General features: G+C 34.3%; 3 protein-coding genes across 4 annotated transcripts; 2 read left to right on the top strand and 1 right to left on the bottom strand.

The window, feature by feature from the left end:
• Positions 1-644: 644 nt before the first annotated feature.
• Positions 645-1,583, top strand: LOC133285140 (uncharacterized). Its single transcript, XM_061482315.1, has 2 exons — positions 645-995; positions 1,101-1,583. Exons 1-2 carry the CDS (start codon positions 645-647, stop codon positions 1,581-1,583), a joined length of 834 nt encoding a protein of 277 aa, XP_061338299.1.
• Positions 1,584-3,851: 2,268 nt separating this feature from the next.
• Positions 3,852-6,399, bottom strand: LOC133285173 (protein PLASTID MOVEMENT IMPAIRED 2). The gene is made up of 3 exons (XM_061482360.1): positions 6,316-6,399; positions 5,951-6,088; positions 3,852-5,834 (listed from the first exon to the last, which is right to left on the bottom strand). Exons 2-3 carry the CDS (start codon positions 6,077-6,079, stop codon positions 4,065-4,067), a joined length of 1,899 nt encoding a protein of 632 aa, XP_061338344.1. The 5' UTR covers positions 6,080-6,088; positions 6,316-6,399; the 3' UTR covers positions 3,852-4,064.
• A 3,762-nt stretch (positions 6,400-10,161) lies between these two features.
• Positions 10,162-22,005, top strand: LOC133285154 (uncharacterized). 2 transcript variants are annotated; one of them, XM_061482331.1, is made up of 20 exons: positions 10,162-10,456; positions 11,095-11,244; positions 12,008-12,165; positions 13,634-13,741; positions 16,062-16,232; positions 16,316-16,894; positions 17,367-17,441; positions 17,515-17,643; positions 17,721-17,795; positions 17,883-18,092; positions 18,297-18,449; positions 18,550-18,764; positions 18,998-19,115; positions 19,215-19,347; positions 19,413-19,614; positions 19,697-19,802; positions 19,880-20,020; positions 20,117-20,240; positions 20,393-20,509; positions 21,285-22,005. In XM_061482331.1, the coding sequence occupies exons 1-20, from the start codon at positions 10,258-10,260 to the stop codon at positions 21,662-21,664; spliced, it is 3,543 nt and encodes a 1,180-aa protein (XP_061338315.1). In that variant the 5' UTR covers positions 10,162-10,257; the 3' UTR covers positions 21,665-22,005. The 2 variants fall into 2 exon arrangements, with proteins under 2 accessions (XP_061338315.1, XP_061338314.1); XM_061482330.1 differs by having other exon boundaries at positions 11,981-12,165; positions 20,117-20,242; positions 20,395-20,509.
• The last annotated feature ends 1,178 nt before the right edge of the window (positions 22,006-23,183 follow it).

Genomic DNA, 23,183 nt, shown 5'->3' with positions numbered 1-23,183 from the left:
ACAATTTCCAGTGAATATAAGATCATCTACATATAAGCAAACAATAAGCATTTTTCCTTCATCACCAGTCTTAACAAAGAGTGTATGTTCATAAGGACACTTTATAAAACCAGCCTTAAGAAAATAAGACTCAATGCGACTTTTTTTTTTTTTTTTTAACCAATGAATAAAAATGCTGAATCCCGCATAACAGCACTATCTGAAAAGCTAACCACTATAATGATGTAGAATTACTTTACAATCCAGGAAAAAAGAGAACAAATCAAGAACCAATTGAAATTTGAAACACAGGTAGAAATACCATGTAGAATCTGGAAAGCAGTTACTAAAATTTTTAACATGCCTTGCAACTCCTTCTACAGTACCCGGGTAGGTCTGAAGATCCAACCATATACTCAGGATTGTTAGTGCATTCTCCAAGGGAAGCCCATCTCTCACAGCTTTCATGCTGATCAGAGCAGTCCCCTCCAGCTCCCACCGTCTTATCGAATGAGTCTACATGAATCCACTTTGTTGCTGACCATTTCTCACCTTCGATTACTGGGCATCCTGCATGGAGACTGCTAGTGTCTGGGGTAGTATTTGTGTGAAGACTGAAGAAAAGAAGTGCGTCCCCTCTACGCGGTTTCACCATTGTCAATAAAATGCGAATTCATGGAGGCAGGATAGAAGAAATAACTGTCATAGAAAAAATTCTTCGATCATTAACAGCAAAATTTAACTTTGTTGTTTGTGCTATAGAAGAATCTAAAGATATAGATGATTTGTCACTTGATGAATTGCAGAGTTCATTGGTGGTGCATGAACAGAAGTTCAAACAGGAAGACACAGATGAGCAAGCATTAAAGGCTTCTACCGATACTCGTTCCAACAATTTTCCAGGAAGGGGTAGAGGTAGAGACAGAGGCAGAGGCAGAGGAAGGTCCACTAATTTCAGAGCCAATAATGATCAATTTCAAGGCAGAGGCAGAGGAGGAGCCCCTGATAAATCCAAGGTAGAATGTTTCAGGTGTCATAAATTTGGTCATTATCAATCTGAATGTTATACTAAGCTGCTAAATAGCAAAGAAAAAGAAGAAAGTTCAAACTTTGCAGAAAAGGAGGAAGGTGAAACCTTATTGATGGTTGCTAAAGATGAAAAGCAAATTGAGCCAGATGTTTGGTATGTGGATACTGGCTGTAGCAACCACATGAGTGGTAGTAAGTCTTCTTTCTCTCATCTGAATGAAAATTTTCAATCTACTGTGAGTTTTGGTGATCATTCTACTGTGAAAGTAATGGGAAAAGGTGACATTAAAATAAAAACCAAGAATGGTTTTGTGGAAACAATATCTAATGTATTGTATGTTCCTGATTTGAAAAGTAATTTATTGAGTGCTGGCCAATTACAAGAAAAGGGTTATGTGATCACTATTAAAAATGGTGTTTGTGAAATATATGATTCTGTTAGAGGTGCTATTGTTGTTATTCAGATGAGTTCAAACAGATTGTTTCCATTAAAGATTGAAGGAATCCAATCTAGTTGTTTGTGCTATAGAGGGGACGCACTTCTTTTCTTCAGTCTTCACACAAATAGAAGATAATGGCTGAAATGAAAGATCCTTCATGGTTGTGGCATTTTCGCTATGGCCATTTGAGCTTTGGTGGGTTGAAGACGCTCCAACAGAAAAATATGGTGACAGGCTTCCCTCAAATCACAATTCCTCATTCCTTAGTATGTGAAGAATGTGTTGTTAGCAAACAACATCGTTCTGAATTTGCAAAAGGGAACTCATGGAGAGCAAAGGGAATTTTGCAATTGGTGCATTCAGACATTTGTGGTCCAATAAATCCAATTTCTAATGGAGGTAAAAAATATTTAATTACCTTCATTGATGATTTTTCTAGAAAAACGTGGGTTTATTTTTTACAGGAAAAGTCAGAAGCTTTCTCTACATTTAAAAATTTCAAAGCTCTGATACCACTGTTGGGAATGGAACGAGGGAGCCTAAAACCCTTTGCAAAGGGTGTACATGCACCAATGAGCCAGGTTGAGATGTGGTGTCGGCCCACTTATTATGGTTTGTCATTTGGCTCATTGGTGCATGTACACCCTTTGCAAAGGGTTTTGGGCTCCCTCGTTCCATTCCCAACACTAGTCACGTACATATATTTATCAGCATTCGTTTGCAACGATATATATTTTTGAGTAAATACCCTTTTTGGTCCTCAGCAAATTTCACGATGTCCGCTTTAGTCCCTAGCAAATAAAAAGGCTCATCGTGGTCCCTAAGAAATTTAAAATGGATCCATTTAATTGAAATCGTGGTCCCTCACAGATTCAAAAAAAGACCCATATTAGTCCCTAAAAGGACTATAATGGGTCCATTTTGAATTTTCTAGGGACCACGATGAGCATTTTTATTTGCTAGAGACTAAACCGGACATCTTGAAATTTGTTGAGGACCAAAAATGATATTTACTCTATATTTATTTTTAAACAAGGATCCGACATGATATCTTCGTAAAAATGTGTTTACGAAAAATAAAATTTTTCTGTCGCAAAAAGACAAAAATACTTTTGCTGTTTTTTTCTCTAATAAACTTATAATAAAAATTGTTGAAATTATTTTGATTTTGATACAAAGGGAGGAATGTGGAGAGAACAATAAAGATGATAATATCGTATATTCATATATAATATGATGAGATATAAAATACAGAGTATTAATTTTTATTTAAATTAATTAAGGATTTTAAAATAAGGAAATAAATCATAAAGTATATAAAAATAAGAAAATTAATCTTAAGAGCTCATCTACTAGACTTTAAACTATTTTAAGATATAATTTTAGAGAGCGTTATACTTATTACTGAAAAATTTGATAACTGTTACTACTAAATTAATTAAAGTTTATTTTCTTCAATCTAACGATTATAATTTATTGAAAATTAATAATTAATTAATAAGTGTACCCAATAAATTATAACTATTAGATTTATAACTTCTCTCATAATTTTAATATTACATTATATTTTTTAGTAGTAAGTATAACTTCTCCCATAATTTTAATATTACATTATATTTTTTAGATATTCTAATTTTTCTTTTTCTTTTTAAATATAGCAGGCTTCCCTTAGCTGGTGCCTAGATGCCCCTACAACTTGTTAACAGAGCCTTGGAAATTTATCCTTAACACTACTTAGGTAAACATATCAATAATCATATCTTAAAGTTTCAGACAACGTCACTTTTATCTGACACCTCATATAAATTAGAATTTTTAAACATAAATAAGAGTGACAAATAACATTGAGAGCGTAATATAAAATGATCCTTGCCCCGATATTGGAAAAAAAAACTAAAATCGTCCAGTTATAATTTGTACATAACATTATATTAGATCCAACATCATACCTTATAAATTTGATTTAATATTTAATACCATTGTATAAGTCTCATATTATGTGTCTTCAAGAGAGTAACGCCTCGTTACACAAGAAACAATAAATCTTTATTTTTAATGGAACAAGTTATATTTATAAACTTTTTTGTTTACAAACTATATTATGTTCTTCCGGGAGAACATAGTGTAATTTGTAAAAAATTTCAAAAAAAAATTTGTAAAGAGATTCTTCCATTTTTAATTATATAACTTCATTCAACTTCATGTGTATTAGTCTAGATTACGCCTTGAGCATGCATGGATTATTCATTTGTCAATGCATTCGATCAATTGCAATTCTTGATCATGTTGAAGCAGGCTTATTGTCTCCTCAACAAACTAATTATGCATTCCTCGTAACTTGTGCACGAAGGGGATTACTTGAATTTTTCTCTTTTTATTAAGTAAATTTAGTATTACAAGTAGAACAAATCAAAGTACTTTCTTCTTTCAAACACTCAAGCCTTGTGGGAATGACAATATGATAGAGGAAGAAAAGTGAGACAGAGTGAGAACATGAATTCTGTAATGTGAGTTATACACTAATAGACATGTTTGCCTCACACTCTTCCATGCTGCCAAACTTTGGCAGTGATATATATGAAGTCCTATCATTATCTTTTTTCTATTTTGATTTCACTATGCAGTCCTAGTGTTTTTCTTGCCTCTAAAAAACTTTGCCAAATTTGGTATCACCTTCTTTCTCTTCTTAACAATGAAAGGACTAACATGCCGAGTTGCGGGTGAAGCAGACTTCTGAAACTTGGTTCTCTTGGCAGGAGTTATAATGCCATTGGATTTGATGCTCTTTCTAGACATGGTTCTATGCATGTTTTTGGATGAACTCTTCTCACGTTTTCTTGGATAATAATCCAACTCCTCACTACCAACTCTTTTTGAAAGCAACTTCTCTTTGGTGTAAACCTCCACCTCTTCCTCTAATTTCATTTCTTTGAGTTCTCTCTGAGCTATTTTTGTTTTCATCAGTATTTCCTTCTCACTGGCCTTGAGAGCTTCAATCCATGCCTGAGCTGCTGCAACCTTTTTATCAGCAACTTCTTCTGCTGCGGCTGCATGATTAGTTAGATACTCATATTCAAATTTTGATATAGTAATCTTGGAACTATGCTGTGCTGTTATAGCTCTTTCTCTCATGGTGGTCTCGGTAAGGGTCTTCAGCTTCTCTAAGGATAAAGCTTCGGATGTTTTGGCTACTTCTAGCTCTTGCTGTAATCCTTGCAATCTTTCCTCAATCATGTCTATCTGAAACTCAGTTTTTTGAGTCTCTGCCTTTGTGGTTTTAACCTCTTGGCTTATATGCTCCTTTTCCTTTCTTGCTGCTTCTGTTTCTGTCTTCAGGTTATCAAGAGCATGAGATAGGCTAATGACTATTGATCTGGCCTTTTCCTCTGCAGTAGATACAGCTTCTAACTTACATTTTGCTCTCAAAAGCTTGGAATTTAGATTTTGAACTGTTGAATCCACTTTCCCTTCCTTCTTCTTCATGCTAACTGTCTCAGCAGTAACATGCTTCAGCTCATTTCTTATAACATCCATAGAGGCCATAAACTGAAAACCTTCTTCTCTAGTCAAAGCTAGTTCTTTCTTTGCTGCCTCCAATTCTTCTGTTATAGTCTGTAAAGTAGTAGAGTCTCCTGATTCCTCCTCTTTCCTGAAACTTCCTTCCAGTTGCTTCATACTCTCATCTCCTTGAACCCTTTTCTCCATTTCTTTAACTAAGTTCAACTCATTCTGCAAGACATCAACATCTGACATTGTCATAGTTAATTTCATTTCAAGCTCCTGTGACTCATCTATCTCTTCCATGGCCTCTTTCAACTTTTTCCTCGTGCTTTCCATTTTGGATGAAAATTCATCTGCTTCCTTTTCTCTCTGGGCTTCAATATCTAACAATTCTTTCAAAGCCTCAATCCTGGCCACTTCAGCAAGTACTTGTTCTTCATTGGCTTCCTCAATCTCCTTTCTAAGTGCTTCTGCAGTTCTTGAACTAGAGAGCATCTTCGAGCTTGATGCTTCAATTTCTTTCTCTGCTCGGGATTTCTCTTCCAACACAGAAGCCACATCAAGCTTGAGCTCGAACAATTCCTTTCTAAGACATTCTAATTCTGTCATCACTTGTGCATACTCATGACTCTCATTCCTTTGTGCAACCATTGTCCCATGTTGGTCCTTTCCCAACATCTCTAGCGTTTCTATATCTCTTATCTGTGCCGTTGCCTTGTAACTCGATTCCTCAATCATAGAAGAAAGTTGTTTAACTGTCTTCTTTGCATTAGAAAGCTTAGATTCTGCTTGAGCTTTTGTAGATTCTGCATTCCATCTGCTCTCTTTATACTTGCCAATATCCCTTCTTGCTCTGTGGAGTTCTCTTGTTCTTGAAGAGGGCTTCTGAGAAATATGTGAGGAAAACAAACAAACAAAAGACAGAAAGATTTAATAAATAAATGCCACAATAGTGTAAAATTGCAAATACAATAAGAGGGGTCTCTGAAGCTTGAACATACCACTGAGAAGTCAATCTTTTTCTTCAATGAAGGACTATCAGTATCATCAGCAATCCTATCATCAAACAAGTTAACGGCAGCTTTAACTGATCCAACTCTTCTTCTGCTACCAAGCTCAGTACCATCCATCTGGTTTTGCTGTATTATTAACAAAATGTTGCCAAAAACTTAAGACTTAAAAAAAATTCAGATAATCAGAAAATTTCACTTTTAGTTTATCCTAAGATAGCATCATCACTTTGTATTAGAAGTTTCAAAACCAACATGAAACAAATTATTGTAGTCTTTCTGCTACCTTAACTACACATCATGTGACATTTAAACAGTGATATAGGAAAACATCATAAAGGAAGCAAATGACATACCCGAGACAGTGCTTGGAGGCAGGTTAGCTGAAAAATCAAAATTTGAGGTGAAAGTTGTGGTTGAGAATTCTAAGCTCAAATGGCCAAACAAGAATGTTTGTAACAAGAAAGAGGGAGTGAGTCCCGATGACTGGTTGTTATTGGATACATCGCTTTCTTATTTCTGTATAGATTTTTCATTGCATTACAGGTCTCAATTTTTTTGTTTTTGCATTTATTTCTTGGGACCACCTACTTTTCATTTTCTCTTTCGTTTGTCTGTTTCATAGCAACAGTCTTTTCTCGTAAAAATCGAAAATTCAATTGTGCCAACTAATTTTTTCTAGTAGAACATAATTTTCTGCTGTTATTTAAGATAACAAAGTTTTTTATTTGTCCTTCAACATTAGAGCATTTAATTCTATTCAAATATCATTATGAGACTCCCAATTTTTTTTATAAGAAAGAAACTACTGTAAAATAGAGTAAGTAAAATGTTTCTTTCACAGAAATATTTTTCATAGGTTGAGAATATATTAATGACGTTTAATATTTTTGTGTGTTTGTAACGAATCACGACTAACGCGTTGGGTGAAAACATTTTTAATAGTTTATATTATTCTTTAACACACCTTCTTACACAAGAGCTATTTAAGCTTGAAGCGTGGATATGCAAAGAGCCGATTTTTGATTTACCTTATACTTATTTAATTTCACAAGTGGAGGGCATGAGGATCAAATTCGTGATCTTATAGACACTGAGACTCTAATGTCATGTAAAGAACAACTTCAACTTAATAATTTAAGGCGTTGAGTAAAAATCTTTTTAATAGTTTATATTATTCTCTATTGATGGTCATGAAAAAAAAAACTTGGATTACCCATTATTTTTCAGTTATCAAAAGATTATAGAGAAAGTGAACATTGAGTAAGAAAATAAAGCATTGAATGAGAAACCGTACCTTTTATGTATAAGAGGAAAAATAATTACTTCCTCTATTTCAAAATGTTTATTTTATTTGTTATTTTAAAAAAAAAATTGAATTATTGTGTGCTGGCGGTGGTAACGTGGCTAATGATAATGGGAGAGACAGTATTGCTGTGTTCACGGTGGAAAAAGTGAAAATGATGTAAAATCATATCCCACTATTTTATTTGTTAGGATAGATATATTTCTACCAAAAAAAAATATAAAATAAAGTTGTTGAGATATATAGTTTCACATTGGTTGTATGAACAACTAATGTGGAGTTTATAAGGTTTTGGACACTCTCACTCTTTGAACTAACTTTTGGGGTGGTGTATCCCAAGGTTCTTTAAAAAAATAATTAATTTACACACACATATGTATGCGTCAAATATATTAAACTTAAACTTTGAGAATTAATATAGCTTCTTAATCGTGATATTATTTGAAAGATTAATCTTTCAACAGCATATGTGAAAATATTTCGATGGTCCAGTTTCTAAGAATGAGTTCTTGGAACGAACTATAAATAACGATTAAAGTGAATGCCAGAAAATGAACATGAGATTTAAATGAGTATTATGAAAGACTCAAAAACATTACATCGCATTGAAGCTGAACAAGACGACAATCGTGATATAAGAAGACGGTTTTTGTCATGGCTTTAGCACTCGTAGTCGTATCAATCTATGACACTTTCTAAAGTTGTCGCAAACTATAAAATTATTGCTTTGCCACACAAAAATATTTGGCCCAAGCATCGGCCACATCTTCAATTGCAAAACCATCGAATTGGGTCTCTTTATATTTATATTTAAAGGAATCTACGTTTATATACGTAGTATATATAAACTCTGTAGATTATACCGTTCTTTTAAATCTAAAATAATTTATTTTCACAAAAATTCATGCATAATTTTGTATTTATTTTATTTAAAACGATAATATATCACTCTTTTAATTACTAACTCGGTCTATATAAATTCTATAGACTGAGCGCTTTCATGGTAAGTAGCCCAAGATGATTTATTCATAGTATAAACATTTTGGCTATGAGCAAACAGAAATTAAAACCTAATTTTGAAAAGCCAAATTGAAGAACAAATTTATTTAAAAATGGAGGATAAATAACTTGTCATGTATAAAACCCAAAATTGCAAAACGGCGGATTGACCATCTTATCTCTATTTTAATAAAAAAGTATCACTTTACTTATTTTCTAACACTATATATCAATTTATTCCTCTTCTCAAATCATACACTAATATGTCCTTGTTAACTAAAATTTGACTCACATCACACTCGAGTAAATTACTTACCAAAGATTTAGAATTTGGTTAAGTTTTGATCAAATAAAGACAAATTAATATATAATTAAAAAGAGAGACAAATTGATATATAATCAAAATAATAAATTGATTTTAAAAGAGAGATAAAATAATCATAATCGCACAATTCATAGATTGAATTAAGGGGTTGTTTGGTACGAGGAATTTTATAAGATTGTTGGGAAAGTGAGATAGATAAAATATCTTAACCATGTTTGGTATGTCCTCAAATATCAAAATACCGGTATATTATGTCTCCCATGCATTTTGTTCTCAACGGGGCAATGGAAAAAAATTATGCGATTTCTAGTGTGGTATTTTTTTTATCCAACTAACGGAGAAACTCATTTTATGATTTATGCACAAAAATGCCCTGAAAAAAAGTATATGTGAGGTACAACTTCTCTGAACAAGACAGAAGTGATTAAAAATGTGTGGCTTAAACACGACATCATGAGATCTACTTTGGAGTAGAGCTTGTCTTCGTCTCCGTCCGCATCGTGTGGTTTGTTTTTCACCATAATAACTGTTGATAGCTTTGTACGGGTAGGGTCCCAGAAGAACCACCATAGTAACATGTCATGTTAAACAAAGAACCATCATAGACTACAACTCCTTTCATTGTGACAACCAATATCAGCGGCATCACTGTTGATACACACCCCATTTGCAGAACCAAATACACCCAAATGCATATTCAATAGCAACCTGTGCCAGAGAGAGTAAGGGGGGTTTCAGCAAAATTTTCTGAAGCAAAATTTCAAAACTACAATGCAGTGCTAAAACGTACGTTTATTACCGAAATTGATTATAATATTTTAACATTTTGGGGTAATTTCGTAATTTCATAACACATTCCCATCAATATTTCACCATCAACCAAACGTAGCATTAGTAAAAATTACTCAACTTTCCCGACAAACTTTTTGTTTACCAAACACCTTTTCGTAATTTACTCAAACAAAAATATTACCCCATCATATTCTGAGATTTTTTTTTCCCTCAGTAATCAAAAATTTCTCTCGTGACAAACGCCCGTGACTTAATTGTGAAGAGTCGTAATTCCGACACAACCTCGTTTGACTACAGCAAACATAGGAGAGGCAGAACGTGCAATTCCATAATAATAATAAGTTATTATCATATTTTAAGTGTTATCAATTAACAATTATTATTTTCACAAATCAAACTTATTAATTAATTATTAATTTATATTAAGTATAACTGTTCATCGATAGAAATAAACAGTTAAAATATAATAGTAAAATTGATACTAATATTATTTAACAGTAATAATATAATAATAATAATATTCTACCTCTAATAATAATAATAATAATAATAAACAACAGACTCATTAATTAATTATTAATTTATATTAAGTATAACTGTTCATCGATAGAAATAAACAGTTAAAATATAATAGTAAAATTGATACTAATATTATTTAACAGTAACAATATAATAATAACAATATTCTACCTCTAATAATAATAATAATAATAATAAACAACAAGTGAGATGTCACCTAACTATTTTGAAACTAAGGAGTCTTCGTCCTCTTCTCTTCAATGGCCTTAGATCAGAGACTGAGTCACACACGCAGAGAGAGATAGAGAGAGAGAGAGAGAGTATTAGGGTTTTGATCTGAGGATTTGGGAGATAGAAATGAACGTGGAGAGATCGTCGCTGTGCAATTGCGTGGTCAACTTTCTGTTGGAGGAGAACTACGTGCTCACAGCATTTGAGCTTCTTCACGAGCTTCTCGACGATGGCCACGACGATCAAGCCATTCGCCTCAAACAATATTTCTCAGATCCCTCACTCTTCCCCACTGATCTTATCTCTCGCCTCAACTCTCTCCGAGGTCAGCATTCTTTCATTTCCAATCCAATTTGTTTCCCTTTTTTCAATTCTTCAGAAACATGCACAGCCTCAATATTCCATATTCCTAATTTCCATTGGTTCGGTCTACCTGAAATTTGACAGCTCATTGTGTTGGTGGTGCCTATAGGACTGAGTCTTTGAATTAGGCTTGTACTACTAAGTATTTTGAGCATTGCACAATTAATTTTTTTTTGAAAAATAGATAAGATTTTTAAAATCGAAGGGGATGTTATACATATTTGATCAGAATATATTTGCATTTGAAATTAAAAACAAATATATAAAGAATTTAAGGATGATTTGTGTCAAATTTTTGTTGGAGAATAGATTAAGAAATTTAAGTCATTCTGAAGTTCACATACCATAATTTAATAGATAAGGGTGGTCATGACATTTACGATAGATTGAAGTGATGTATATCAACTGTGTTAGGTCATTTTATGCAACATACTCCTTGATATGTTCGGACCTTGGCTTCTTATAGTAGGTGTGCATTGATGAACAACTGTACTTTTTATCAGAAATATTGATATGCCAGGTGGTTTAGAAGGCATATGTATTGTATTTGTTTCCCATGCCTGATGATATTTTCTCATCATTTTCATTCTGGCAAAGCAGTGGCAGATCCTCAAAGTTTGCTGGAAGAGAAAGAAGCAGCAGAAGAAAAGTTAGCTATTAGTGACTATGAACTGCGTTTGGCTCAAGAAGACATCTTAAAACTCAAGAATGAATTGCAGAAGAAGGAAGAAAATATTAGTGAACGAAATGGTATTTTTCTTGTTTTTTAAGATAGTTTTACCTCTTTATCTTTTTATATTTAATGTGATATGCATTTGGCCTTTATTGCCACAAAATTTTACATAATTATGTACAATTTTGTTGGAGACCTTTTCCTTATGAATATAATGTGTTAAGTTTTTTTTTTTTTTTTTTTTGGATAGAAGAAGAAATATTATTAGATAGGAAACAAAGACACAACAGAGGATAAGGTGTCCTGCAAAACAGGCAACATAGTTGAAGGAAAACAAAAATTAAAGCCCCCCAAAAGAAACCACAAAACAAACACATCCCATATTCCCATGTAGATTAGAGAAAAGGAAAACACCACAGCTGTGCCAAAATTTTCCTAGGGAACTACCTCCACAAACACACCTGCAATAAAAGTGATAAACTCATACTAAAATAAACACAACCTTTTCCTTAAACAAAGTAAACAACTTCATTGCTTCAAAAGAACCTAGTTAAGCCTTCTACGCTGCTGAATATCAGTTTTGGTTTAGTCTTGCTTAATATATTCCCAAAAATAACAATGATTTGTAGAGTCAAACCAATTTGTAGTTTGGTAGTTACCATTACCTTTTGGCTAATAATGCAATTTAGCTTTATAGGAGGATGTCTTATATACTGTGCTCTTAAATACATTAGTTTTTCTCTGGTAGAACTTCTCTATATGCATAGGATACCAAAATATTTTAATTCGTGCATACTTCTATTTTGGATGCAGCTGCACGGTTAAGTGGAGATGTTTCAGGGGATGATGTGCAACAAATTCTACAACAAAAGAAAAACACTTCCTTCACTGATCTGGGTTCATTAAAGGAGACTGAACGTCGAGATCTTAATTGTGCTGTAAAGGAATATTTGCTTATAGCTGGTTACCGTCTTACTGCAATGACATTTTATGAAGAGGTTGGTATTGCTGTATTAGTTTGTGATTTGTTTAGAAAGTGATGGCTTCCTTCTTCTTTTGAGATGCACTTTGCTGCATAACTCTTTCAGTTTTCGATTTTCTTGTCCAATACCTGATTCAATTAGCAATTGGGAAATAAGTAGTTACAGTGGCAGCAGTGGCTGTAGTAGCTTCATGTATGGATCATGAACCACTCAAATATTAATAAGTCATATATGACATGTATAGAGGAAGCTATGCTCTTTTACTTTTTATTTCTAGAGTGAGATGATGGACCTTGGAATGGATAGTATTATCAAAAGTGCTTGCCTCAGTACTAAGGTGAGGCAGGTTTTTGGACTAGCACCTCAGATATTCCAAGGTATCACAATGTTGAGGAAGCAGCCATGAGACACTACCTATTACTTGTGGTGGGATTGGGCAAGACTCCTGCCTCAGCAACATCATGGATTTTGATCTAAATGACACTTCTACCCTAACTTCATCACTCTTAATTCTTAACTGGTTGGGTATAAAAAAACCCTCTTTAGTCAATCCAGTCTGTTTAAGGGGAAATAAAGGAGAAATACAAAAAAAAAAAAAAAAAACCCTCACTTAAGTTCATTTTTGTTGAGAACTTCTCATACTGCTTGCTAGATGGATAGGAGGTTGCAATTCTGTTGATATTTGTGGGGCCTGTTTTGTATTTCTATGGTTCTTGCAAAAAGAAAATTTATTTTACTTTTAGTTAAAATCATTTCCCTGTGTTATCTCCTTTTCTTTAATTATCCTGTTTATTTGCGCTCCTTCACCCAAAGAAACAAAAGAGGATATTTAAGGAGGTTTCTGTTACTTTCTTTTTTTGGTATATCTTCATTCTCCTGCATTTGGATTTTGATTAAGATTTGTTCAACAGTCATTCAACAGTGAATATTACTGCCAACAAGGTAGAGAGTATTGCAACTGTCGAAATTATAGGAATTTGATGAGAAAGGAGAAGAGAGAACCTGGATAATAATATTAGATTGAAATCATGTGTATGTGTTACATATACAAACAAGTAAAACCTATTTATACTAATAATCTTGGTTAAGTTCTAATGTAGTACCACTAGTACTAATTCAGCCCAATAAGACTACTAACAAAAAAGACTCATAATAAATGAATAACCCTAATATTCCAACAACAACAGATACCACTGGTCCACAGAATTATCCAAATAAAAAACTAGATGTTTGATATGGATTAGTTTACTATATATATTTTTTCTAATGAGGAAATAATTGGTAGTTTTACTTTTAGTTTCAACACAATCTGAAAGATCTATAATTGCTATAATGGTTGTTCTTATGTTTGTAAAACATCAGAAATGCTGTCAAATTATATCGGGTGAACATATTTATGTAGTATATATCACTGTAGGTTGGCCCTGCCATTTTTGGTGCTTAATTTTAGCTATATTTAAATCTTCTATAACTGTTCCTGTAGGTTACGGATCAGAACTTGGACGTTTGGCACAACACACCTGCATCTGTACCAGATGCCTTGCGTCATTATTATTATCAGTATCTTTCATCGACTTCGGAGGCTGCTGAGGTGTTTTTTTATTTTAATTGTATAAGCAAGTTGCTCATTCCTCATTGCATACTTGCTAAATTAGTGCTGGGATTGTACCCCCCCAACACACACACACATAACAAAAAAAAAAGTTCAGAGAAACTGTTTGACTGTGTTTATTTTTTGATGTCTTTTCTCCAATTGACTTCTTCAGCTTACTGTTTTTGGGTTTTATATGTCTTGTATTATTCATTCATAGGTTTTATATGTCCTTTTTTCTTCTATTATCATTATGTTTTTTTTTTCTCTTAAGTTTATTTTTATTGATGATTGATGTTCTGAGTGTTAGAATATGTAATAGTTTATGGCCTTATCTGTTTAGGTTAGGATTACTATATGGACAGGGCCTGTCTGTATGACCCTTGTTCATAATCTTATCATAATATAGAAATATAAGAGTTCGGAGCCTAACAAGCTGAGTTGGTGTCCCTTTCCTAAACCCTCTCTCTCTCATAACATGGTATCAGACTTTCATTCTGATTTTACATAAACTTTAAATTCCCAATTTTCTGAATTGTCTCCCGAATATCCTTAAGTTCCAGTCATACATTACCCTTCTTCTGAGGTTCCTTTTGGTTCTTTTTTTCTTGTTAATGCTTGTCTAGGGTTATGCTTGATAAGATGCACTGCAGTTAGAGAGAGAATCGAGCGGTGGGTCTCACAATTTTCAATTTGAGGGATCCACTTGCTTTCTCTGTGTCTCTCTAACTGCACCAGCAAATCGGTCCAACCAATGTTTTAAAACTTAGCGTAGATGGAATGGTTCAACCAGTGAACTGGTCTACTGGCATGTCTGAGGCAAGTCAAGCATTAGATCGTTTTTGCGGTTAAACTGTTTTGACTCGAATCAAACCGGCTAAGCAACATAAAAGAGCAAGTGACTGTGGCTGCAACTGGGCTGATGGTGTCCACATCGGAACTAGTGTTGGCATTGCTGGTTTAGTTGTTGCCATGGTGGGTGGGTCATGCGACTCATGCCAAATCCTTCATGAATAAAAAGGAAGATTCTAGAAAGAAAAAGTTAAAGAGAGAGAGAGAGAGAGAGGGGGGGGGGGGGGGGGGGGGAAGGGATTGACAGTTTGTGAGTCCAAGACTCAGTCACTGCTCCCTAGAGATTCTTGAGTGTGGAGAGCTCTGGGTGGGTGCTTGAGACTAGAATATCATGACCACCAATTAAACTTAAAGAGAGAGGTGAGAGTGAAAATGAAGGATCTGACCTATGATACTGGAACTAAAGAGGAAGAGTACTTGTTTGAGAGAGAAAGAAAGTGATAAAGGTGCATTGTGAAATATAAAGCAATTATGGTAGGTACCTTTTGAAGTCTGATTTAACTTATTGATGAGAGAAATGAGGGACAGGTTTTGTTTTGGGAACAAAAGAGAGTAAAGAAAAAAAGGGTTGACCAAATATAATAATTGGCACTTTAAAGCTTTTGTCAGAAACCATGCAATTGAAGTAGAGTTTGATACAATGCCTGGAAATATTAGCTTAAATAATTTACTTATTTTTTGTTTTTATTTATTTATTTACTTTTATTATATTTAATTTTTGTCTAACTTTTAATTTGTTTTATTTTGTGCTGTTAGTGACTCATCAGTTGAACCCATGATCCATTGACTCAATACTTTGACCGAGTTAATGATTTGTTTGAATTTTAAAATTGTGTCCAACCCTCCAAACCTGTGGTCAGGTCAATGGTTTGGTGATGAATTCGCCAATTCAAACTTCAAATATAGTCTTCTCTAATCGCATGGTTTCTGTATGTTCTACCGGAGTCATTGCTCAGTTGACTAGTTCATTCGTTTTCTAGTTGAATTGGTTGGTCTATTTTGGGTTTAAAATTACACCTGTTATAAGGTTAGAAGACCTTGTATGGCTTTATCTTTAGGTCTTTATGTGATGCGTTATTATAGTTCAGACTTCTGAGACTTGACAATCAGCCATTCTGTTGCTTAGTGCTTTCCACGAGTTTCTTTTGCAATTTTGCAATTTCTTGTTGCTTTAAATTGTGAAGGGTTTCTCAATTCTCATCCTCATATTCCACAAAGTCTCTTCTTATTTCCATTGAAACTAAATTAGTTTCATAGAAATCATTTCCTTTGCAATAATATTTAAGAATTTCTGCTCTTCTTAGTAAGTGAAACTTCTTTTCTTGATATTTGAGGCATTGGTTGTTTTAAATTGACTTTTAATTGGTCTTTTGAATATTTATGTAAATATATTTCGCCAAATTAATCCTGTAATATTCATTTCAAATTACTGTATCTGCTGAATTTCAAATGCATGCTGCTAATGCAGGAAAAAATTTCTCTACTTCGAGACAATGAAACGTTGCTGAAAGCTAATGAGAGGCTGAATGAAGAAAAGGAGATCTTGTTGAAGAACAGAGATTTGGCAGATGCTCAAATTGGAGCATTAACTAAATCCGTGGATGCAATGCAGAAAGAACTTAAAGACAAAGAGAACCTGGTAGTTCCTTCTTATGTTTTAAGAGATGCTGTCCAACGATATTCGTATTTTCAAAATTATGATATACTAATTTTAACTTTCAGGTGCAAGTTTTAAAGCAATCCTTGGAGCACCAAAGAAAGGAGTTCAATGATTGCAGAGCTGAGATCACTTCCCTGAAAATGCATATTGAAGGGTCTCGCTCAGGAAATAATGTGGTTGTTGGTGATGTTAATAATGTTCAATCTCAATCTTTAGAGAAGTATGAGGAAGAAATTAAGAAATTGCAGATGGAAATTAAATTGTTGAAGGAGAAGAATATAAGAGCTCCTGAACCTGAGAATTTTGTTGGATCTGAAAATGAAAATTTGCAGACAGATGATAAAACAGATGACAAAGTGATTGAGATTCATGAAGACCGAGGTGCAATCTCTAACCCTGTTGCTGTGGCTTTGGGTGTTGTACACAATGAAGATGCTCAATCATCAGTTATTCAAACTCTTAATGAGTATGCTGATAAACATGAAGATTCGTTGCCTGTGTTATTTAATCCGGCAAATTCAAATAATGCTGATCAAAATATCAAAAATGTCTCTGAACAAAATGTTGGACAACAAGCAGAGGATCGCAGATTACTTGTTAGACCTGACAGTGGAAATGATGAAGCAATATCCGAGAAGATGGCAAGTTCATTGTACTCTTTGCTTGAATAAATTCTTAAACATCATAACGTATTGGTTTCATATTGCTTTCCTTTTTAGAATTTGGTGAGACTGAACCGTTGGGGCTGGTTTTCATAGCCAGTTACATAAAAAAAAAAAAACCACTTCCTATTAAATCCCGACTAGCGAGGGTGGGGTAAGGACAATCTTTGTATGCAGCCTTACCCTTCCTATATGCAAAGAGACTGTTTCCCGGATTCGAACCTGTGACCTTTCAGTCACAAAGGAATAGCTTTACCACTACTCTAGGCTCGCCCTCTTATCGGCAGTTACATAAAGTTTGAAAAATATAAGGATAAAATATTTGTTCCCTTTTTGTCGAAAAGAAATGAGGAAAAGTTAGAATGGCTAAATTTTAACAAAAGGGATTTGTCTTTGTCTACATCAGTGTTATTATGTTCTTTTGTCCTTATATATGTTCATATTTTGACAGGGATTAGGAACCATTCAGATACTTGCAGACGCTTTGCCTAAAATTGTTCCTTATGTCTTGATCAATCATCGTGAGGTTTGCTTCTCGATAAATTTATTTCACTTGTTCACTGTCCTACATAGGCTTCATTAGTTTTGTTTGATTGCAGGAGCTCCTTCCTCTAATAATGTGTGCAATTGAGCGCCACCCAGATAGCAGCACTCGAGATTCGTTGACCCACACATTGTTTAATTTAATCAAGCGTCCTGATGAACAACAGAGACGAATAATAATGGATGTATGTTACGTTATTTTCTTAACTTTTTTTATGAAAGGTTTTGGGTGCAATTTTGAATTTCCCTCTGACCATTTCAGGCATGTGTCAGCCTTGCTAAGAATGTTGGAGAGATGAGAACCGAAACAGAATTGCTTCCGCAGTGTTGGGAACAAGTATATTCTTGCCTCAATTTTCAACTTACTCTTTTCCATTCTGATTATGGAACCAGGTTTTCAGCTTGTTGGTGTTATGGTTTTTAGATCAGTCACATGTATGAGGAGCGTAGACTGCTGGTTGCTCAATCATGTGGAGAGCTTGCAGAATTTGTACGGCCTGAGATTCGCGATTCTCTTATTTTATCTATTGTGCAGCAACTAATAGAAGATTCTGCTACTGTTGTTCGAGAGGCTGCGGCTTGTAATCTGGCTATGCTGCTTCCACTTTTCCCAAACATGGATAAATATTTCAAGGTCAGCCTCACTATATTTGCTTCGAGGCAATCATGGAGAAGGTTTCTGACTTGAGACTTGGCTACAATGTAAGCTCTAGAAAAGGTTGACGAGACATGGTCTAGGGAATGGAGCATTTTACCCTTACCATAATATGACAACTTTTAAAGAAAAACAACAATAAAGATTATGAGTTGCTTCAAGTCTTTGTTTTTTTGTTAATAGGTGGAGGAGTTGATGTTCCAATTGGTATGTGATCCGTCAGGAGTGGTGGTGGAAACTACTCTCAAGGAATTGGTTCCTGCAGTTATAAAGTGGGGAAACAAATTAGATCATGTTTTGAGAGTTTTACTTTCTCATATTTTAAGCTCTGCTCTGGTATATGTTTTCCTTTGTACCATCACTTCTCACTTGTGACTGAAAATTTCATTCTTGATGGAAATTATTTTTGAGTGGAATTTTTTGCCCCTATCTGCAGCGTTGTCCGCCTCTTTCTGGGGTTGAAGGGTCTATAGAGTCACATCTTCGTGTCTTGGGTGAAAGAGAGCGCTGGAATATAGATGTTCTGTTGAGAATGCTAGTGGAATTGCTGTCTTTGGTGCACCAGAAAGTAATTGAGACATGCCCCTTTTCATCCACCACAGAAACTACCCAAGGGGTGTTATCTACTGCATTGTTTGAATTGTATGCTAGGTAAGCTTAGCAAGAACATTTGATTATGATATAATACCATTAGGGCATTTGAAAGAGCTGATGCCACTTTGAGTCTTGATGTCTCATCCGTCCACCCAATTCTTCGGTTCATGTTGTAATGTATATACATTCAGGACATGCATAGCGCACATATGCATACACTGAAAGACAAACTGTGCTTGACCACACTGTCAAAACTGCTACTGATCTTTATTGATTTCCATTTTTACTAGGGGACAAGTTGAATGGGATGCATTTGAATGGATGCATGTTGAGTGCTTTCCTAATTTGATACAGCTGGCTTGCTTGTTGCCACAGAAAGAAGATAATTTACGGAGCCGAATTTCAAAGGTCATTTGCCTACCTTTCAAAGTTGTTTTTTAATTGTTTTGTATTAAAGTTTGATCAAAATTATTTGAGTTTTTGCTGATATAACTTATGTAAATGCAGTTCCTGTTATCCGTTTCTGAAAGGTTTGGGGATTCCTATGTGACATGCATAATGCTACCAGTATTTTTACTAGCAGTTGGAGATGATGCCAATTTGACATTTTTTCCTACTGCCATCCATTCAAGAATTAAAGGTAACGGTTCTTTTTTTCTGTGAATTTTTCACATAATTGCTTCATATTTGACTGTTCGTTTGTAGGTTTGAGTCCAAGGTCTGCTGTTGCTGATAGGCTTTCTACAATGTGTGTCCTACCGCTTTTGTTGGCTGGTATTTTGAGTGCTCCTGGAAAACGTGAACAATTAGCAGAATATTTGAGGAAGCTGCTACTAGAAGACAATTACACGGAGAATCCATCAACCAAGCACACTCCTGAGATTATTCATGCTATCCGCTTTATTTGGTTTGATTATCACCACAAACATTCTTCAAATTTATTATTAATTTTTCTCCAATATTCATAATGAGTTTTCTTTATAATGCAGCATATACGAAGAAAACCATGGTATGATATTTAATATACTGTGGGAAATGGTTGTCAGCTCTAATGTGAACATGAAAATAAATGCCGCCAAGCTGCTGAGAGTTATTGTAAGCTTACTGTTTTCTTAATTTCTAGTTGCATCTCATACAAAGGCCAAAACTAACATAGCTGGCTTCATTAATAGGTGCCATTTATTGATGCAAAGGTTGCTTCAACTCATGTTTTGCCTGCCCTAGTTACTCTTGGATCTGATCAAAACCTGAATGTAAAATATGCCAGCATAGATGCGTTTGGTGCTGTGGCTCAACACTTCAAAAATGAGATGGTATCTGTTAATAGTATTTCTCCCTTGTTTCTGTTGAAATTATGATGTTAATGCATCTATACATTTCAAATTCCTGATAAATTGAATATTTTCCAGATTGTTGACAAGATACGTGTTCAAATGGATGCTTTTCTTGAAGATGGTTCCCATGAAGCTACTATTGCTGTTATTCGTGCCTTGGTGGTTTCGGTACCACATACAACAGAAAGACTTAGGGATTATATCCTTAACCTCTTATCTGTGAAATAAATATGTTTAGGAAGTGCTTAATGTCCTGACATTTTTATGTTTTATTTACTTAAGTCATTTGCATTTTTTGTTGGCTTTCGACATCTCTGAAATTGTGCTGTTTGTTTCTTTAACTTGACGCAAATCTTTTGTCCAAGATTTTCCAACTTACGGCTATGCCAAATTCAGCAAGTGATTTGATGCGTCGACGAGAGAGAGCCAATGCTTTTTGTGAGGCAATCCGTGCTCTGGATGCTACAGGTCTGCTTGTTTGAAAATTATATTAATCTTGCGTCCTTAGACCCTTTTGAGCTATATGGTGTTCAAGTTGAGGTTTAATTAAGCGTATTAATGTTCTGGACTGGGAACAGATAGATAAAATAGTAGTACAATTATTATTTACAACAGATACCACGAACATCCTGTGTACTAATGTCATAGGCTCCAGAGTTTCGATTGATGTAATCTACACCTGGAGCTACCAGTTTGGTCGTTTTTCCCTGTGCCTGTCCCTAGCCCAATTATTACCCGTTAGGTATGGAGCTGTTTAGCTGAATGACCTGTGTTTAATTAATTAATTGAATATGAATAACCAAAATTTTAGGAACAATCCTTACCTGGCTAGTTTTTTTTGGGAAGTGTATTTATTCATTTGATGAAGGGTCTTTCTTTTTTTCTTTTAGAAGAAAAGAAATATTACTAGATAGGAAAGGAAAATTACAATAGAGGAATCATAAGATATCCTCCAAAAAGAAATGCTGTAATTTTTTATCCATTATCTTTCCTTTTCCCATCATTGCTCATCAAAATTCTGGTACATCCTTCAGTCATTCCCTCTATAATGTCAAATCATTTGTAATTTTAAATTTTTTTCATGAACTATCCGACACTCAAAAGTCTAGAGTCTAAAATCGCAACATTATGTGTAAAAGTCATAGTATACAAGTTCTAATTTCCCATGGGAACTTTGTTTTGCTGGTTCTTAACTTTTCTATCTTCCCTCAATGTTTTTAATTCTTGGTTTCTCTTCTTGTAGATATTCCTGCAAATAGTGTTCGGGACTTCTTCTTGCCTACGATACAGAACCTCTTGAAAGACTTGGATGCACTGGATCCAGCACACAAAGAAGCCCTTGAAATTATTATGAAGGAAAGATCAGGGGGAACTTTTGAGAGTATTAGTAAGGTGATGGGTTCTCATCTTGGGCTTCCGTCATCAGTCAGCAGCTTCTTTGGTGAGGGTGGGTTGCTTGGAAAAAAAGAAACCACAGAGCCGTCATCAGAGGCAGCCGTGTCCCCCAAGGCTGCCACACCATCACCAGCAGAGGATACTAGATTCAGGCGCATCATGCTGGGAAATTTCAGCGAGATGCTTCGTGGCAAGGCAAAAACCCAAGAGCAAGGTGAGAACCAATAAAAGATGCATTTCTGCATAGTAATTTTCTGCTCTTTCTGATGCATCAGGTGAAGTTTCCCATATATACAACAATCTTTGACCTATCCCACTTGGTGGGATTGGCCGTTGTTTCACATGTATACGAGACATTTTTTATTTTATTTTTTTAAATCCTCTTACAGTGATTTTTCTGAGGTAGAAGATGAAAATATAGATAAAAAATTTATTGCAGTTTTGTTCTGTTTTTTTCTGGATATGATCTACTATGGCTTTTTAGCGGGAACAGGAGAGATTTGAATCGAGAGCTCAGTAGAAACAGTTAATTGTTCATTTATTATTGTTTGCTCTATATTTTGTGCTCTACTGACATTTTATGGATGAGTTAAGTTGTTCTATCTACTTATGCCTATCATTCTTTAGATTCTGATCTACGGTCTTTTAGAGTGGTAGGCAGAAAAAAAATTAGGTAGAATAACATATCCTTTCATAGATTGGGATATTTTTTTTTTTTTTGGATTAATGGATTGGGATATGTTAGAAGTGACACTTGCATCCTAAAAATATTTTTATTTGAGGGAACCAACAAGAGAATCGAGCAATTTTTTTTTTTTTTTTGGTAGACAGAATCGAGCATTTTAGTTTGAACAACTGTTAACATTTTCTTAAATGGAAACAGAGTGAACAATCTTAGAACTGGTCCACTGGTTCCTACTACTTTTTTTCAATCGTGGGCCCAATCACTTTCGGCCTATGTGTTCCTTAACGTCCGAATTAGGAAATAATGAGGCAAGGAAACATGTGGCTTCATTTTGTCCTTTTTGACCTCCATGTGCGCATCGTTTTTCTCTAGCAAAGCTTCATATTAGATGCTTAAATGATTTCTTTTAAATTCTCTTATCGGAACACTAAAATTTTTTTAGGATATGAATCCTAATGACAGAGAGAAAGAGAGAAATATGAAAGGAAACCAAGTAACGAAATTGTTATTCAATGCTCTTCAAAATTATAGACTAATATTTTATATCAGGAACTATACACAAGCCTACACCTGTGCACTACTATAGCTTCTGTACAACTAACTCTTTACGTAGCAACTTCTACAACTACCCTAACAATCCTCTAACAGAACTCTTAACAGATCCTGGAGGTAAAGTTTCCATATCTACAACTAACGTTTTTCTTGTGAGGTTACTAGGAATTGAACACAATACCCTATACTACACACACTCCTAACACATACACCCCACACCACTATATAACTAACGTTCTGTAACGTAATTATATTGCTATTTGATGCAAATTAATATATTTCTACTCTGCAATTTATCACAAATAATTACTTATTAGTTGTTCTCAAATAAAATCAATAATAATGTTACAGAATATTAAAATTAATTTGCATTGGGATGTTATAGAGCATGCTTTTTATTTTTATTTTTTAAAATATAATATTGTGCTATTATCAAAGTACAGTGTAAAATACAATCAAAGTTGATTTGAATGATATAAATATCCTTTACAAGAAAAATAAGAAAGTTTA

Source organism: Gastrolobium bilobum, unplaced genomic scaffold (genome assembly GCF_033153095.1).
Source record: "Gastrolobium bilobum isolate Gb01-03AN ecotype WA unplaced genomic scaffold, APGP_CSIRO_Gbil_v1 utg7917, whole genome shotgun sequence".
Classification (NCBI taxonomy): Eukaryota; Viridiplantae; Streptophyta; class Magnoliopsida; order Fabales; family Fabaceae; genus Gastrolobium; species Gastrolobium bilobum.
Note: the sequence above shows the minus strand (reverse complement) of the source record. Positions and strands in the feature narration are given on the sequence as shown.